At 37.6% G+C, this 18435-nt stretch overlaps 1 protein-coding gene across 1 annotated transcript in view; it reads right to left on the bottom strand.

The window, feature by feature from the left end:
• The window catches only part of SPIRE1 (spire type actin nucleation factor 1), a 124720-nt gene that overhangs the window by 19280 nt on the left and 87005 nt on the right, over positions 1-18435 (bottom strand). Inside the window, exons 5-8 of the mRNA XM_051611768.1 lie at positions 13119-13202; positions 11921-12085; positions 5572-5658; positions 5066-5195 (exon numbers count right to left, since the gene is read on the bottom strand). Of these exons, the coding sequence (XP_051467728.1) occupies positions 5066-5195; positions 5572-5658; positions 11921-12085; positions 13119-13202 (466 nt within the window). The remainder of the gene's footprint in view (positions 1-5065; positions 5196-5571; positions 5659-11920; positions 12086-13118; positions 13203-18435) is intronic.

The raw sequence follows: 18435 nt of genomic DNA, 5'->3' as shown, positions 1-18435 counted from the left end.
AGTGGAGTAAAACATGACACCAAGTACATACATAATTTGAATCCCACCAGACAGCAGTAGTAGCTACACAATACACCATCAGTGTAATGTTTCACAAAAGGGCTTGAGCTGGATGAACAGCTTGTCACTGCCTCTGACAGAGAGAGTCTGTTCCTTCCTCCATCTACCCATCATCATTTGCCCTCAGCCAGCTCTCTAATCACCTCATCAGATAGTACAGAGGTTTAAATTACTAAAAGAGCAGAAAATCAATCTTGGGAATAATAATTTTTTTTTTTAAAGTACACAAGTTTAACCAGGTCATCTTGTGAATAAATGAACAAGACCGCCACAGAAGAGGAGTGGGAATCACAGGCCTGGAGAGGAGCTTGGGGAGGAGAGGGAGCAGGAAGAGCTGCTCCTCGTTTCTTGACAGTGGCAATCTCTTTACATGGCTCAGCCAGGACATGAAGTCATGTTCACAGATAGGCTGCTTGTGAACTTCACTACCACATTACAAAACTACTGTACTTTTTATATTATGGTAATCAAATTACTTGATAGTTCACAGTATACTAGCATTTCAGTCAGATTATGCCTTTCTCTGGGGAAAATAAACACATAAGGTTAAAGGTGCTTGGAGAATCAAGAGGACCAAAAGCCTGCAATGGGTTTCTATGTGCAACAGGAAGGAAGAGCGGAGGGTACAGTTGCTGTTGCTTCTTCCAAAAATGAGAGCATGGATTTATTTGGAGACTGCTTTTCTTGGGAGTCACCTAGGGGAAATTAGGTAAGATCTAGCGTTAAGAATCTCTGCTCAGCAAACGAACCTTTGAGGCTGATGTAGAATATTTACAACCTCAATAACAAAATCTTTGGGCCTGAGCATCCTGGAAAGTTAGTGCACAACAAGGGAGGAATTAATTTATTTTCTGGCTAATGGCCTCACACTCTTTCTGACACTGCTGTTTCTGAAGTTGAACATGTTCATACTGTTACTGCACATCCTAACTAACTGCTCACCAGGAGGAAGCTTTAAATTTGATATCAGATAGTTGATGAAGGAACTGCTACCGAATCCTCTGTACTAGCTGTCACCAGCAAACCTTAGCAACTTATTTTGCTAACCAGGAAAGAAGGAGGGTTTAACCTCTTTTTAGCGAACGTCTTTGATTTCACGACTTACAGTGCATTTGCTGTAAAGATACTCAGTATAATTGACAGTTCCTTTCTAGATTGGTATTTATAGGTGTATTTCATGAAATTTAAAAAGGTAGATGAGTTCAAAACTAGTTTTTGGATCCTCATGAGAAATGAAGTACTGTGAAAGATGGCCTAGTAAAAAAGTGAGTGTAAAGAACAGGGGTCAGATTAATAAATAAGCAAATCAGTCTTTAAGGTGACACTGTATTCTGTTATTCTTCTTAGAGTTTGGAATAGCTCTGCACCATCTTATTTTGGTTATTTATGGAACAGAATTCCAGCACTCTATTTCAGGTGAAATACAGTTGTTTCCTACACCCAGGCATCCTTTTGTGGCAAGGAAAATGTAGGTATTAATAAATAATCTTATTTTTATTTTCACTGACCATATCTTAGAAGAATCCCTTCAAGTTTCTTTCTTAAATGGGAATTCAACAAACAGATGGAACAAATTTCACAATAAGCACAATAACCACGTCAGGTGTTGTTGCACTTTTTACCTGACAAGTCAAAACTGTAAGACATGCTAAGTGGCCGCATTGCTGTAAAAAAGAAAAAATAAAAACAACAAAAAGAAAATGTTTCAGCTATTAGAAGAGCCGTGGGGTAATGAAAACTAAAGATTAACTCTACTTGAGACATTTTGGATTCTGTTGACTAAATCCAAAATTTGTCAGACATACTATTGCTTTACTGTAGTAAAGCTCAAAGTCTGAAAACTACAGTAATACAAATGAGACTTGCAAACAAAGCAATCAGAAATATATTTGTATAGTTGTACAATGAGAGTTTTGGAATTCAATAAATCAAATACTAAAACAAGAGGCAAGTGTCTTAAAAATTGAATAGTTTCAATTAAAATGGTATGAAAAGAGAGAAAGCAGAGGGAAAACAGAGAGAAAGAAGAGAAAGAAAAAGCTGAAAAAAATTGAAAGTACAAAGCCACATTTCACACAAGTTTCAGTGACCTGAAATAAAGACATTTCTAATTTTTTTAAGCATAATCTCCAATGATTATAATTAAACTAATAAAGAGAGACACTCAAGCTAAGCTTGAGCAGTATTTTCCTTGAAGAGGATGGAAAAATCCACAGTATGATTTCTGCTGCTTCTTGTTCTTTTTAAAAACTTTAGGTGGACTTAGCCCTTAAAATGTACCCATAACATTAACCTCTCCTTTCTGGACCTCTAACCACTTTATTCCTAAATAACAAAGTGGTCAGATGCTCTTTATTTCTAGGAAGACCTATCTATATTTCCAATTAAACAGTGTAATTGAGGGAGCAGACACTGAAAACATTCCTCAACCAAACCCAAAATTTCAGTGTACTAATCCAAGTAAGTAGGCCAAGCCCAGTGACAAGAACATACAAGAACACATCAGAACTGATGCCAACTTACCTGTCTTACATGTGATAAACACGCAAGTTGGTATGCAAGGGCCTGTCAGCCACACATACCACTGCATTAAAAGATGATAAAAAAAAAGGTTGTGCTGGAACAATTTTTGCTCATGAGATTAAATCTATGTGGCAAATGCAGTCAGTATTTGACTCAGATTTAGGAGTCAGGGTATTTTTCTTGTAGCTTATTAACTAGACAACAGCAGCCACAGAAACAGCATCTGAAACTTAGCATAAAGGCAAATACATTTTAAAGCATAAGGGTGTTTATCACCTAATGCTGAGTTCTAACTCAAGGTTGATAAAACATGAAACAAAAGTTTTCTCCAAACTCCATTAGGTCAACTTGCTCAAGTCATAAATCCATGCTTTTAATTAAAATGACATATATCTCAAGGCTGTGTTTGTCTCAAAAGCTTACTCTGATTATTTTACAACGTCATTTGAAAGCTCATCCAATTCCTCTGCCCCTCTGTGAGAACAGCTACCAAGATTAAATTACCTTTTCCAAAAAAGTTTTAGGTTGAGAGTGGCCAGTCACAGTCTGGCTCTTCTCAGTGGCAGCTTGGGGCAGAGAAGATCTTACCTGTACTCCTGTACTGTGCAGAGCAGAGGGACACAGCCTGTGGCTGCTGGGATGCACATGCCATAGGTCCACTGACATTGCAGCGGAGGAACTGCAAGAATACAGGCCCCCTCATCCCAGTAGTCAAGTGCACTTGTGCAATTGACTGCTATAAACTGAGCAAGAAGGAGTAACTCTGGGACATGTTCCATGTATCTTATACTCCCAAATATTTCACTCTAACACCTTTTGTTTTGTTTTTCTTTCTAATAGCAACAAATATTTCTGTCCAGATGGTGCAAGTGTTTCACATGTTTTTTCTACTTAGATTTATAATCCTTAAACCTTATTACCTTCCATGTTGTTACACTAAATTACCTTCTGTGGACATCTACACTATATGGCAGATCTATCTGTACCATACTGAATGTCATTACCATTACTCCATTCCCAATTCTGCACAAATACATTTTAGTCTAAAAGGAACTTTGGATATAACGATAATTTCAATATGAGAAAGCACTAAAATCTCATATTTCAACATTAGAAAAATTAGAGCCAGTGGAAAACAGGTATTCCTCACTGGAAGCCATGCCCTTAAATCATCCCAAGAAATACTAACATGTAAAATTTGACATTGTTTTAAAAACTGTTTACTAAATTTTTTTTGTTGTAATTTATATAATTAAAATTGTAAAGATCTATTAAATCAACCTTGCTGCCCCTAAGAGGACATGATAATTCCCAGATAGAAAACATCTAAACTACTGAATTGAAAGTTTGGGAAAAAAGTAAGGAATTATTCCACATTTTTACAATATTTGGAAAAACATCTAGGCTTATTAGAAACACTAGCTTATACAGCAAGCATAGACTGAATCCAAACCAGAAACTGGAAGGCCCAAAGAAACAATATTCAAAGCACTGTGCTTTTAAAAATGCACCCAAGCATTCACCAAACTCTACCGAGCACTTCAAAAACAATGCAGCAAAGCAAGCCTGATGAAACTGTTTTTCTCCAGAGACAACGGGTTGTCACAACCCACCTGAATCTGGACCAATGCCTTTAAGCACAAATATTTTGCAAAAAGCAGCAATAGAGAGTACATAGATGGATTATGTCATGCTTTTTCAGCCATAGGATGCCACTTTTGCCCTTCAAAAGTCCAGCTAGCTCAAGTTTTCCTGATACAATTAAATAACGTACTCTTAAAGAAATGTAAGTCACAATGTAAGGCTATATTTATCATGATTTTGTAATCAGAACCATTGAACTCATGCAAATTGGTGATTATTGGAAAGCATAGTATAGTGTGGTTTCATAGTAGGTTGTTGAATATACACTGCAGAAATGAAATGTGTGGAGTTATTTGCCTACTGAAAATATATATGCACACATTTTAGATAATCAAGCAAAGATTTAGATTCGGGAAACAACAAAAAAAAACAGATTTTAAATGAAAATAAGGAAATAGATGATGCTAAAAAAGAAACCAAGAGAATAAAATTAATGTAAAGTGACATGTAAAGAATCCTTGCAGATACATAAGGAATATTGCACTGTGGAAAAGCAATACCCATTCCAGTCTGAGCAAATCTAACATTAATTGTCATGTGCAACAAGCAATATAATGCCATTAACTTTATCTACTACTTACATTAAAAACATGAGGGGAATCAAGCTGAGCTGTACAGTATCTTATTTTTAGAAATAACTTGGCACTAAGACTGCATAGGCCTAGAAAATGGACATAGTGCCCCAGCACAGCCCTAGAACCTAGCAGGTTCTTCCCTCTTCTGATGGCATGAGAACCATTTTGTCTTCAGCGACGCCTGCACAGACATTGCAAATATTGCTGCACCTTATGTAGGAAGTCTTCTGGATACTGCAGATAAGAACTAGGCATGTGCTTACCCAGCCTGCTATGCCTTATCTCATCAGGTGAGACTGGACGTAACTTCCTCTCTGCCTTGATTTCCTCCAGTATCCTTTCATGAAGGCTGCGTGGCCGTGGTGGGGTTGGTTTCAGTTTTCTTGCCGAGGCCTTAGAATAGGAAGATAATCATGTTTACATAAAACTTTCTTGAAAGTAGATTTCACACTTTTTTGGAAAAAAAATGTGGAAAGCTGTGATATGATTTTACATGCACTCAATTTTCAAACTCATAAATTGGGAAGAGGATTGTGTTTTTCCCTAATTCATTATAATTTCCCACTGATAAAAGGTCCCTGGTAATAACAGCTATTAATTGGTAGGTGCAAGATTATACATTGTTCTTTAAAAGACCACATTCAATATACAGACTACAGTATTTTTGAATGCCCATGTCAGAAAATGTACTATTTAGCATATTCCCTGGACACAAACATGCTTTAAAAAGCCACCTTTTTTTAGGAATGAAGCCCACTGGATTACATACAGGATTTAATGGAGGTCGCGACCGGATGAAATCCAGGATTATTTCATGGGCGCTCTTTTTTAATCGAGGTGGAATGTCACCATTGACCTGGAAAGAAGAAAGTGAAATATACATTTCTGTGTTTTGCATTCATATTAACGCAGATGATGGGATCAGCTGAAAACCCCCAACAACCCTGAGAGATGCCTGCAGTGTTCTGACACCTGCACCAGACATAAAACCCCATCAGTCTTGAGCAGAGCAACAATCCATGCGCAGAGCACAAGCAAGGAAAGATGCAGACAACGGCTTTCCAGTTTTGCAAATAGCTGTAGAATAACCACAACTGCAGCAGCTTTGATCAGCAATACTGAGAATGTTGAGATCAAGAAATCAAATGTCAAGGCTGCAAATGTGCCTGTGGGAGAATGCAGATGTAGCTTGCATCTTGCTTGGAGGAAAAGGTACCAGCACCATTTTTAAGAACAACTACTTGAACCATGTCTACTGCCAACCATTACAGAGTCTCTAATATTCTGCTCTTAGCTTCTGAGAAAACATGCTCTTTAATGCTCCAGTTTTCTCAGTCACCTTATCATCTCCCAAGCACTGATGAGAAAGTAAGGCTAGAGCTGGCACAACCACCAATTATTTGCTGGTAGCAATGGATGAAAAATACCTTCCCCTTGCTTTTTTTGTCTTTACCACCTGCCTCCACGGCTCTGGCCATGAAGAGGTGCCCTTGTGTGTAAATCCCAGCAGAAGGAGAGGGAGCATGATTTCATAGCTCTCTCTTCACCTGCATATTAAAGATCACTCAAGTGTAAAACTAAGTTTGTTAATATGTCTAGAAAGCAAATCAGTAGAATGCCATGGAATGTCATTGGCAGTATAGGAAGAGCATTTCCTCTCTGTAAATTGACATTTCCCTAGAAAGGGAGGTGGGTGAGGGTTGTCTGGTTGTTTGTTTTGTGTTCCACAGAGAGATGGACATCTCTTTCTCTCATAAGTCAAAATAAGACAATATACAAGACATGATAGGAAAAAGTCAGCAATTCAGTGTACGTATGGGATACAAAAGAAGGTTATGGAAGTTTTCCCAACATCTGAAGAATTTACAAATTATACGCTGGGAGTAAGTGTATGGGTTTGCTTAAAAAATCCACCTGTCAGTTTCAGTCATCATACAGCAGTGTCCAAGCACACCGTCAGTGATGAGAGAGAGCATCCTATGTCATACATCCTTCTGGTACCTTCTGGTATCACACAGGAGCTGGCTATCAGCCCTGTCCCTCCAGTTTGACAGAAGTTCCTATGACACAATATTTTTAGGACCTAGTGTCCCCAATTTCAGTTTTTTGGGTTTTTTTTTGTTTGTTTGTTTTTTTTAAATTAAGGGTAAGTTAGCTCATTGCTGCTCTTTGGGAGAGACTATTCATACAAACTCTGTAGTTAGAAAATATATAAAGACACAGCTCTGGTTCGTCAAATCTCATGCACTTTTGCTAACCAGAAGGAATGCTGCCCTCAGAAAAATGAGTTTAAATGCCCATAAGGTCACCTTAACTGAACTTCAGTAATGCCATGCAGCTTCCATACAAGCTCTGCACACCTTAGTCATGCCCTGTTTTCAGGCTGAAGCAGAGCGACAGCCTTCCAAAGAACAGTCATCCCTTCCCCAGTAAGAAAGCAGCTGCAGAGTCCCTCATGGGCAACATTACATTGCTTCCCTGGGGACTGTTTCTGGAGGTATCCTACCCCAGACATGGTACAAGTTCCATTTACTCCCCCCAATCACCTCCTTAGCTTCCTTAGAGCTAATTTCATACAGCTCGTCACAGAATGCCAACCTGCTAAACTCTGCAACATGCATCACCTTCATAAAAATAGAGCAGAAAAATTAAAATTGAAAAGGCTTACGTTAAATCGTGATTTGATATTTTTATGATGAGGAGAAAATTATTTTAAGTGGTGTGATAGATTTCTTCTGTTCAAAAACTGAACAGCTTTTTGAGGCCAGCATGCTTTGAGGGATTATTAATTTCTCAGGGTTACTGTTCATCAGATGTCAAAGTTGATCCCTGAAGTTGAGAGTTATTAGCATCAGAAGAGTCATTTTGTAAACTGATTATCTCCATTCCAGCCTTGGGGAACAACCCTCAGCATGACAATAGGAAATAAATAATACATGGCTCTGAGCCTTTCACCTTAGGGCACTCTATGCCCTGACTTCATGCCACCAGGGTCTAATTAGTATCAGGATTCCCATTTGACTGGAAAAGGAGAAATATAAGATTTACTTAAGTGATTTTTCCATAGGATACACGGGGAGCTGGTGGCAAAGCAAGTGGATGTCTTGCACACAAAAAGCCAAGAGCAGCAGCACTGGGAGCAGAGCCTACTTGCTCAGCACCTAAACAAGATGCTGACAGGAAAGACACTGAAAGGAAGCTCTTACCCTCTCTCTCCACACTAGATCTATTTCTTCACTCAAACTAACTCTGTAATGAATATCACACACATCTTTTAATTAATTACAATTTCTAGCTCTTGATTAAAATCTAAATCAGAGGTATATTGCACAGATGCAGCCACAATGCGTGCAGGGGGGAAAAAAAACCAACAAAATCATCTTTTTTTCACACACCAGATGGACTCCAACTGCAAACTGGTATATAAGTACACACCTCAAAACACTGTAAAACTATCCTAAGTCTTCATGTGTCTAAAATGGCTTTTGTACAGCTGCATGCATTAAAACTGGCAGTGTGGAGAAAGCATAATCAGTGGTTCTAAAAATCAACCAGAAATCTAGAGATCTAATCAGCTAAAGCACAAAAAAATTGTCATGTACTCATCTACTCACTCACAATCTGCTACCATCACATTTTAATATATAAATACAGACTTGCAGTTAAAAAAAGTAATTGCAAATGGTACTTGGAACCCTTGGCTGAAACACGAGCTTTAAAAATGGTGATCCCAAGAAAGAAGTGTATTACACATGACTTTCACAAAAACTACATCACTTACCATTGACCTTCAATTATCTCAGCCATTTATTTGTCTTGCTGTAAAAGGTGACAGCATTAAATAGGAGAGTGCTATCTCTAAGTAACAACGTGAAACTGAAATAGTTTTGTAGTATCTAGAAATTTGTACTTAAATTGAAATTGCATGGACACTGTCACAGTTTGACTCAGGATTGGCAATGAAACCAGAGACAACAACACTCTCAATCCTCTCCCCCCTCCACCAGGTAGGGAAGGAGAGTTAAAATTACTCGCTGCTAGTTAAAAGAGCTTTCTGATGGAGAAAAAAAAAAAAAAATCAGTAAAAGGAAAATCGGCTTCATCCTGGCTCAAACCAAGACACAGACAGAGTGGGCATGCTACTTCATTTCCAGAACAGCTCATGATAAAGTTCTATTTTGAATTAAGGTATTATAAGTAGATACATATTTGCCATCTTTCATCATGCACACAGTGTAGTGCTTTTGCTAACATAGTTGTTACAGAGCGTGGATTTGACACCACACACCAAGCTCAAGCAGCAATGTCCCAGAATGAAGTGCTTTGGTACTTCACATCATAGGTCACTGTACTTACACTGCTGTTCCTGCATATTTATTACAGGTTCATGTTTATGACACCACATGATAACCATAGTACATCCACACAGTCACTCCTCTGAATGGTAAAGCATGGTTAGGAACTGTAAAGCTCACTGCTCTACCTAGGATGACTCCTAAATTTCTGCAGAAACATGTGACGAAGGCAGAAAATTAAAAAGGCTATTTTCCCACTTAAAGCAGCTAAATATTACTCAGTAAAACTAGATCAGACCTGTGCATAATAGAATGACAGACCCCACAATGCTCAACTGGACAAACTGGCCTAAGTCTTTTCCTCACATTCTCTATGCTTGAAACATCTGAAATCTTGTGTATGAAGATACTGTCAATATACAGCTGTTTTTTCAATTAATATAAGTACTGTAAGATGCTAAATGCTGTAAATAAATAAACATGTTTTTGTAAAAAAATACCCAAACAGCCATGCCACTGAATTCTCAGTTGAGAACTGCTGAGTTTGGATACTACATAAGAGGTACCTGACAGTCATTCACTGAATAAGTAACATAAGAGTTATCAGCTACTATTCAATAAGCACTACTCAAGAAATATATTGAATGGTGCCCATCTTGGAGGGGATGAGGTGAGCAGGAAAGAGAGCAAATTGTGAATCCATGTGGAATTAAAAGCTGTAGCTTAACACATATGCATAATAAAGAAATATTAAGCCTGTAAGATGAATTTCATTCTTAAATTTCCCCATTTCCAAGTGTTGACTCTACCAATGTTCACAATTCTTAACTTTTTGGGAGTGATTGCTCCATGGGAAAAAAGTGCTATTAAATCTCTCCAGGTAGACATTTAAAGATTATAAAATGTCAGAATGAAAGTTACCTTGTTCCCACAACCACCACAGAAACAAGGACTCTTGCATTGGGATAGAGAGATGACAAATTTGAAATTATTTTCCTATGTACTGAAACAGAAATGTCAACATCAGTGAAAGGAATTAAATCAGTTGTTTACAAAAAGCCCAGGATTTGAAATTTTACAGCTTCAAAACATTTTGAATATTTGTAGTATGACAGAACATTGGTGAGAACAGACAGCTCCATTTTTGGCATCTGCTAACTCAATACTTTTGATAGTCTGAAAAGTCAAAATAGTTCCTAATTAATGCACCTTATAGGAGCATCTGTTCTTTTCCTAATTCCTACTCAGAGTACTGGGAAGTCAGGGACAGATCAAGCTACTTCTTTAAAGACAGGATTGTATTAATAAAAAGAACCATAAAAACTTCATGTTGTATCTAATTTTCTTTAATACTCTACTTAACCTATTGTTAACATTAGCATATGCATCTTCACAAGCTTCCAAGTCTAAAAATGCTACCCATACATTTGAAACAAATATCACTTTAAAAAACTGCTGCCAAACATCCATTTTGACTGATAGAAAGTAACATAATCCATCTTTCCCAGGCTGCCTTAAAATTCAGATTTAGAATTCTTGTCCTTTTCTCCTCTTCTCAGGAACCATTACAGTTTTCTCTGATGGGGATGCATATAATCAGCTTTGACCCACAATGGACGGCTAAAAGATGCTCTATTTATGCAATCTAACTAAACTTGTAATTCTATGTGAATCTTTCAGGCTCCATACATTCCATGTCAAGCTGCACTCTTATTATTGTGCATGCTTTGCATATTCTTCAAGCAGACCCTGCAGCAGAATCCAAGTAACTGAATGTAAGGCTTCTAAGAGATATGTTATTTTTTTAACACAATGCCATTAGTAGTTGTCAGACTAAGCCAGCAATTGTATCACAGACAGCACTACAGGTACTGTACCTACAGCTGACTGTAATCCCAATTCATGTTTACACCCAGAGATCTCTTTGGACAATCTACCTACTAGACAAGATAGCAGGACAAAAATAGATGCTTGAAGGGATTTTATACACAGTGAGAGCTTGGATGAGCAGAGGAGCAGCTGTGCCTTCAAGACCTACCATATAATGCAGACAATCTCTTCTGAAGAGGCAGGAGCTTGGTCAGCAGAAGATGAATTAAAGGCTAGTCTGACAAAAGCAAAATTAGATATCCCCAGGGGTTCCCATTCAAACACAACTACTACCCCAACTGCATACAGTAATCAAGGTCCAGAGGGGACTGTTCCTCTTTTGCAGTGGGTTGTAGGAACACTTAGCACAGTTCTCTGAATTGTTAGTGGAAAGACAGATAACATCATTACCTAGGCATGTATTTTATCCTATTGATTTCACACTTAAGCAACATCTACTGCAGAAAATAAATACAATCTGATAGTCTAAACTCAGATCTTGATTAGGAAGGTACTTTCAGCTCATACATAAAAAGCATTTATATTTGAAACAGAACTCAAGTGTTTGCTCCCCATGCAGTTGTTCCTATTTCTTCTTCCTTTATTCTTTTTTCTAATGACCTCTGATAGAACAAACTACACACTTTCTGTCTCTCTTGTCTCTCTCCCATCCCCATCTAAATTCTTCACTGCTTTCTCACTAACAAAGGCTGTGTGAGGTTTTGTCAGGAAAGCAAGTATATTTGAACACTGAATATTCCAAGACAATAATATACAAAACATTTGCTGGTTTCATGTTTTCCCCCTCAAATTTAAGATCCCATACAAAACCCCATAAATATCACTATCTACATGAAATCAAAATTTCAAGGTTCTCAGAAAAAGAAGAGAAGACGATCAAGAAGGAAAAAATCATTTCAGACCTGACAAGTTCTAGTAATTCTCTTGACTCACCATGACCTTCCTTAAGGTATAGCGTTTGGATCTAATGTCATCCATCAGCATTTCATAGGGTGTGAGCTGATATTCTATCGGCAGTGGGTTGTACTGACGCTCTTGAACTTTCTTAAGTTTAACACCATTCCGTAAATCTCGCATCACTTGTACCCAAAAACGAGCCTGAAGAGAAAGAAGAGAGAAATTTTATGTGATACCTTACTCTTGAATACCACCTCAGATCAAGCAAATGTTTTTCATTCCCTTCTCAGGACACCACCAAATACATGCAGCTTTACTATTTTATTTTTTACCCTCATGAATGTAAAACAACTTTGCTGCAACTCAGCAGGACTGCAGAGTCTCACCTCAAGTGATGTTCACCACTAAGATAATACAGAAAAAGGATATGAAATTCTCATATCATAAATCTGCATGCCCATTTCAAGTATACTGCAAGCACACCAGAGAGGTTTCTAGAGTTATAGCTAATACTGTGTGATTGAAAACAGTGACTGAATCTGCAACCTGGTTTCCCTTAGGCCCAGAACTTCCTTGCAAAATTCCCCAGCAGTTCTTCTTCAAACAGCAATTCTAGAACAGACTCCAAATCCCAAAGTCTAGCAATGTCCTCTTCAGACTCAACCTTCTGGTCTGTCTGTAAGAGCACCACACACTAACACCTCCCTCTCATTTTCTGGGTAGTGAGAATGGCTGGAGAGGAGGGAAAACAGGCAGTGGATAGAAGATCAGGAGACTGAAATGTTTCTCTATGAAAAGTAATTCTCATAATGTTTTTCTATTAATAGTAATTACAAAATAAAACAAGGTACTTTTTGCTAAGAATTTCTCTAACATTTTTCTTTCACCACTGGCGCAATTCAGCTGGTGGCTCTGTCTACTACCTGGCTGCCCCATTGACAGGCAGCCAGCATGACACCTGTCTAAATGTCCAGGCTTTTTAAATTGCAAAAGCCTCTACAAGAACACAATCTAAAGAAAAAATGTAATGCTTGGAGACTTGTATTGCTTCATCTGTCTGCAAAGGACACTTGAGACTCCATTTGGTTCTAACTTGTCATGAATCACTATTAATTCATATGTTAAAAAACACCAGACACTGAATTTCATATAAACCAACAACTTTACATATGCATAATAAAGAAATACAAACTACTAGTAATAATGCTGAATCACTATTCAATTGTTGTCTTACCCAGTCAGCATTTTTTAAGTCATCAAGATCTGCGCTGGATTCATCACTTGCCTCTTTGTCCATTTCTTGAATTTTCTTCAGATTCTGCCAATGAAAAGCAAATGAGTCAATAAATGAGTGGCATTACTCCCAAGTAAAACTGAAGTTTAATTTTTGACATCTGTTGAATTATGTTTTTGAGTATTCTACCGAATGTTTTATGACTTGAATTGTAATAGTGTAAAAGTAACCTGAATTTACAATTTGAATATATTTCTCTTAATGTAAAAGTGGACACAAAATGCTGGGGAAAAAAAAAATCTTAAGTTTCAAGTATGCAAGTACTTCAGGTAAAAGCATGGCAGAGGAAAAACGATTTGTATAAATTTTAATATTCTAAAATTGTGCTATGCACAGAAAAAAAACCCCAACCACCTAGCCTGTCTGTTAAGCACAGAAAGCACAACTAACTTGGTAAGGACCCCATTCATACTTAAATTAATGTCATTTGTTGAATTCAAGACAGCTCATTTTTGTAGCAGGAGAAATTCCATGGAAATTAACTATAGAAGTAAACTATAAGAAATCCTTTAAACTGAATAGTGACAGACTTGTATATATATATTGAAATAAGGTAGACTGTATAACTTGGTTACAAATTCTGAAATCTGAGTAGTAAAATCATGTAAGGAGGAGAAAGAGGTCTCTCAAAGATAAAAGCTGCTATTTATGATCAACATCAGATCATGCAAATATGGAAAAGATCGTCTGCAAAGGGACAAAAGCTTTCAACATACTAACAAGAATATGAAAAATTATTAAAAGTTACAGTAAAACAAAGAATAGGCAAGCTTGCACACAGACAAATAATGTAAGAGATTTAAAAGGCTGTGGCTTTACAGAAATAATCTTAACACATAAACAACTGCATATTCTAAATGATTTTTGTTTACTTCTGTATTGAAATGTTCTGGAATCAGCAGTACAAACAAATTCTCGGTACTCCATTCCATTTTCACAGAGAGTTTTCTAGGAATTCTTTAACAAGGCTTAATTTGATCTGTTTTCTAAGTGCTCACTAATGTATTAAAAATGGATAGTTAAATCCTCTGTCAACTACTTGTTTATCTTGTGACACTAAAGAATAGGTTAAAGATCTGACAGATGTATTTATTTATCAAAAATCTTTTTCTCACTTCGAAGCACTCAAGCTCTTCCTTTAATGGACCACAACAATCAGTTTCAATTTAGCTTTTGAGCTTCCCAGAAAACCTAAAAAAATAATAATAAAAAAAAATCCCGGAAATAGTTCCAAAACTACCAACATTTCAGTGAAAGAAATGGGAGCACTGGAAGAGTGCTTAGCTTGCACATTTAACAGAGTGCTGGTATCCACCAAACCTGAATCAAGAGGTAGCACATCTGAGTCAGCCACCACAAAGGTTTTGGAATGACAGAAGATAGGTTATTTATTGTCTTATTTAATTAACCCACTACATAATTTACAGGAAGACTCTAAAACCAGAAAACACCTACACTAAAGAAGCAAAAATATCACGGGACAATTCGGGAACATTTTGGCATGACTTGCAGCAATCACCACAGGATACCTAATTGGGAAATAATGTCTTTATGAAAACTTGTGTTGCTCCTGTCACTGCAGTCAGCAGTCAGTCTGACACATGCACTCAGCCTTTTCCAAGGGGGAAAAAAGAGTAAAATGGAAAGAACGAGTAAAATGAAGGCCTCGCTTATGTGTATTTTGGCATCCAGGGTTTCTTCTGTATCATACAGTTGCAGAAATAATTTCAAATACAGTATGTGTTAACTGCAAATTACTTGCTTTCTTGAAAACTGTTAATATTTATTGAAAAACTGCAAAATATAAAAACATCCTGATACTTTCTCCCTTTGCTCATTGTAATAAAACAGCTAACTGCAGTAAATGAGCTCACAGTTGTCAGATCTGCTCCTCCTTTCCATGCTGGAAGGCACACATAAATTTTTTAAAAATTAACATGTTCCAGCTGCTTAACCTTTACTTTGACTGTTCAAGAAGATTTGTGGCCATCATTCATCTCAGCAACCATGTTCGGTTGCCCAGTACGGCTTACTGGGCTGGTTTATGCCTAAAGGCTGATGCCTTTGACTGACATTAATATTCCATGAAGCTAAAAAGATGACAACATGTTTTTCTTAGCAGCAGAAAACAAGAGGAGAAAAAAAGCCCCTGAACAGCTGAAAGATCTTCCAAATAAGGCAACCATCTAATTAGTCTCTCTGGAACATAGCTTGAGGGGGAGTTTCTACCCGAGAAAGCACAGGTGTAAATGATGCTGGCTATCACGCACTGGAGAATTGCAAGAGCAAAACCTGCCAGCCAAGAGGTAAGTCTTCTCTCAAATTGCAGGTTTTTGATCCAAATGTGCAGGTACAAGCACAAGCTGCTGCCAAAGCTGGGCTCCTACTCTTCCCCATCCTATCCAAGTGCTCCAGCTGCTTCCTGCATACTAGCACAGACACCCACTTCATAGGGATAGTTCATTTCCCTCCTTGTCATCCAGCTCACACTCTTAAATGTAGCTCATCATGCAATTAGTGGAGAACAGTGGAAAAGAAAGGAATTTACATCATTATAGTAGTTAGAAAACTTGGGAGGATTGGGAAGAAAAAAAACTCAGCAAGTGCTCTGTCCTTGCAGCCAGTGCTTAGGAAGGTTTCTTCAGTTTTTCCACACCTGTCAGGTGCTGCTTAGGAAGGAATAAATTTACTGTGACAAATGATTATGTTTAAGCTTCTAGACTAAATGATATATTATCATTCCTCTCCAGCACCTTCAGCCAGCATCAGTGGGTTTTGGCATCTGTTTCAATCATAAATTACAGAAACCAACATACACAGTACAAAAGAAAATGTGTCAGAACTTAACTGTGATCCAAAACCTGTGAGTAACCTCAGCTACTGTAGCCACTTTTTCTTACCCTTGGGACAATGGATTAAGAAGAACTACTACAGTATAATAAATACAAGGTCTAAATAGGTTTCCATTTCAGAAAACAGAAACATCTTAAAAGGAGTTTTCTAAATGATCCCAGAACCACAAACCTAATTCATCCATTACTGCCAGGGCATTCATTCAGGAAATAAGGGCTGGAATTGTAGAAGCGAGTGTTTCAACAGCCTTGGCTTTTTTTATACCATTACATCATTTGCTATTTTTTATTTTTTTAAATGCATTTTGTGACAAAAGCTAGTAAAAAAAAACCCCAAATGTCTTCAAATGTCTTGCTGCACTATTAAAAGCAGGCAGTTGCTTTGCTGCTGCTGTGTGGCCCACATTTCAGATGTGCTCTCCTGTGCTTGGTGACAGATGGGAGTTTATATAAGACACTTGTCAGCACAGACTCTCTTCCACAAAATGCTCTCTAAAATGCAACGTTTTAATGAAGACAGTAAGACAGTATTCTCAGGAACTCAGATCTGGACTTCGTCTTTCACCAACTGCAGAACACAGTCTACTGGAGTCCCCACTTCATATTCTTAATTAGGAATCATTTGTTCACTGATGCAAGTAATTCTTACACTGTTATCTGTGAAACTAATAAAATATTCTTACACCTCTAGGCTCAATTTAAAACTACATAAACTTCACTTAGGGGAAAAACTGCTTTTACATACTCAGCTATCCAACTTGAATTTAAATTCCACGGGTTTGGCCAGCACCATTACTCTAGTTCTTTGAAAAGGTCCAAACCCCATTTAATTCAAACATGAGAAGAGGAACAGTTAAATCAGTTCCTGAAAACATCTCAAGTGGATATCAGAGTTCATATACAGTGGTACACACGTGTTGACACACGTTGTTTAGCTCTATAAAGGGCAATAGTCACCATCCTGCTCAACATAACTGTTTAAGTAGAGGCAAAAAAACCCCAAATCAAGTATATGCAATGCTTATTGAGTGACAGAACCTGCATCAGGTAAGAAAAAATAAACAAACAAACAAAAAACAACCAACCACAAAACCCCCTTCTGTGGAGATATTAAAACCTGCCTGGATGCAGTCCTGTGTATTGTGCTCTAGGTGATTCTGCTTTAGCAGGGGAGTTGGACTAGATGATCTCTAGAGGTCCTTTCCAACTCTGACAATTCTGTGTCAATTCTGTGTCTGTGTCAAAAGCAAAACCGCATTCTTTTCCCTTATTAAAGCTCCCAAACTGAGGGATCAAGCAGACCACGATGAGGCTACAAGCCTGAGGACAACACAGTTGCAAAAGTGGAGTCACTAGCAACTTAGAAGTGTAGGCAAAAGTGAAGTTATGAGCAGAAATGTTTGTCAAGAAAATTCCTTTTCCAGCTGTGTTTTCTGAAAATCCAAGCAGCAGGGTATTTAATGGCTTTCACAGTCACAAGACTATTAGGAGTAACTTAGCTAATGACTGTATTTCCAAAATAAGTTAGCCATTAACATTGTTTAGGTACCTATTAACTACCTCCATTATCATATTTTGTGCAAATAATACACCAGTATAGCCATGTTAAATGGAAAGTGACACTTGAATTTTTTAATTAACTGTCTTCCAACTGAGTCTTTGCATGGCATGAAACTAAGAAAAAAATAAAGGAACCATTTCATTTCTACTCATGCACTTAATTACAATGTGTATGTTTATGTTTCATACAGATCAGAATGAAATATATCCAGGCAGACTAAAAGAATTATGCTTTTGCATCAGAAAGGACAGAAATGAAAGGTGACAGAATTTAAAAGAAAAGTATGAAGATGACAGATTGGGAGATTCATCTGTATTCTACCAAAATCTTAATTACAAGGTATGCTGTAGATTATGAAATTATGGACAGGTTTTTGATGAACATGGACTTTACTGCAATCAAAGATGTAGTCAATTATAAAAATATACAAAGTCTTATTTAGTTTGGAAGGAATATTAACCTTGATGTTTTAGGGTGTACATAAATCTCCAAAAATTGAGATATGAGTCAAATCTACTGCAGCAGATTAAGACATATCCGCCTACTGGACACGTATTTTATGCTGCCAGCATCACATCGTGTCTTTTAGTACCAGCTGTGCCAATTGTGGAGTTTATCGTCAACAGCCCAGTCACAAATGCTTAGCTCTGCTACAGGCTGGCACCACCATTTACTGATACCACTCACAGTGTTTGAGGTTGGAAGGGACCTCTGGACACCAGCCGGTCCAACCCCTCTGCTCAAGGACAGCCAAACAGAACCAGTTGTTCAGGACCATGTCCAGGTGACTTCTGAATATCACAAAGGATGGAGATGCCACAACCTCCCTGGGCAACCTCTGTCA

This window comes from Apus apus, chromosome 2 (assembly GCF_020740795.1).
Source record: "Apus apus isolate bApuApu2 chromosome 2, bApuApu2.pri.cur, whole genome shotgun sequence".
Lineage (NCBI taxonomy): Eukaryota > Metazoa > Chordata > Aves > Apodiformes > Apodidae > Apus > Apus apus.
This window is presented reverse-complemented; position numbering and strand designations above follow the sequence as displayed.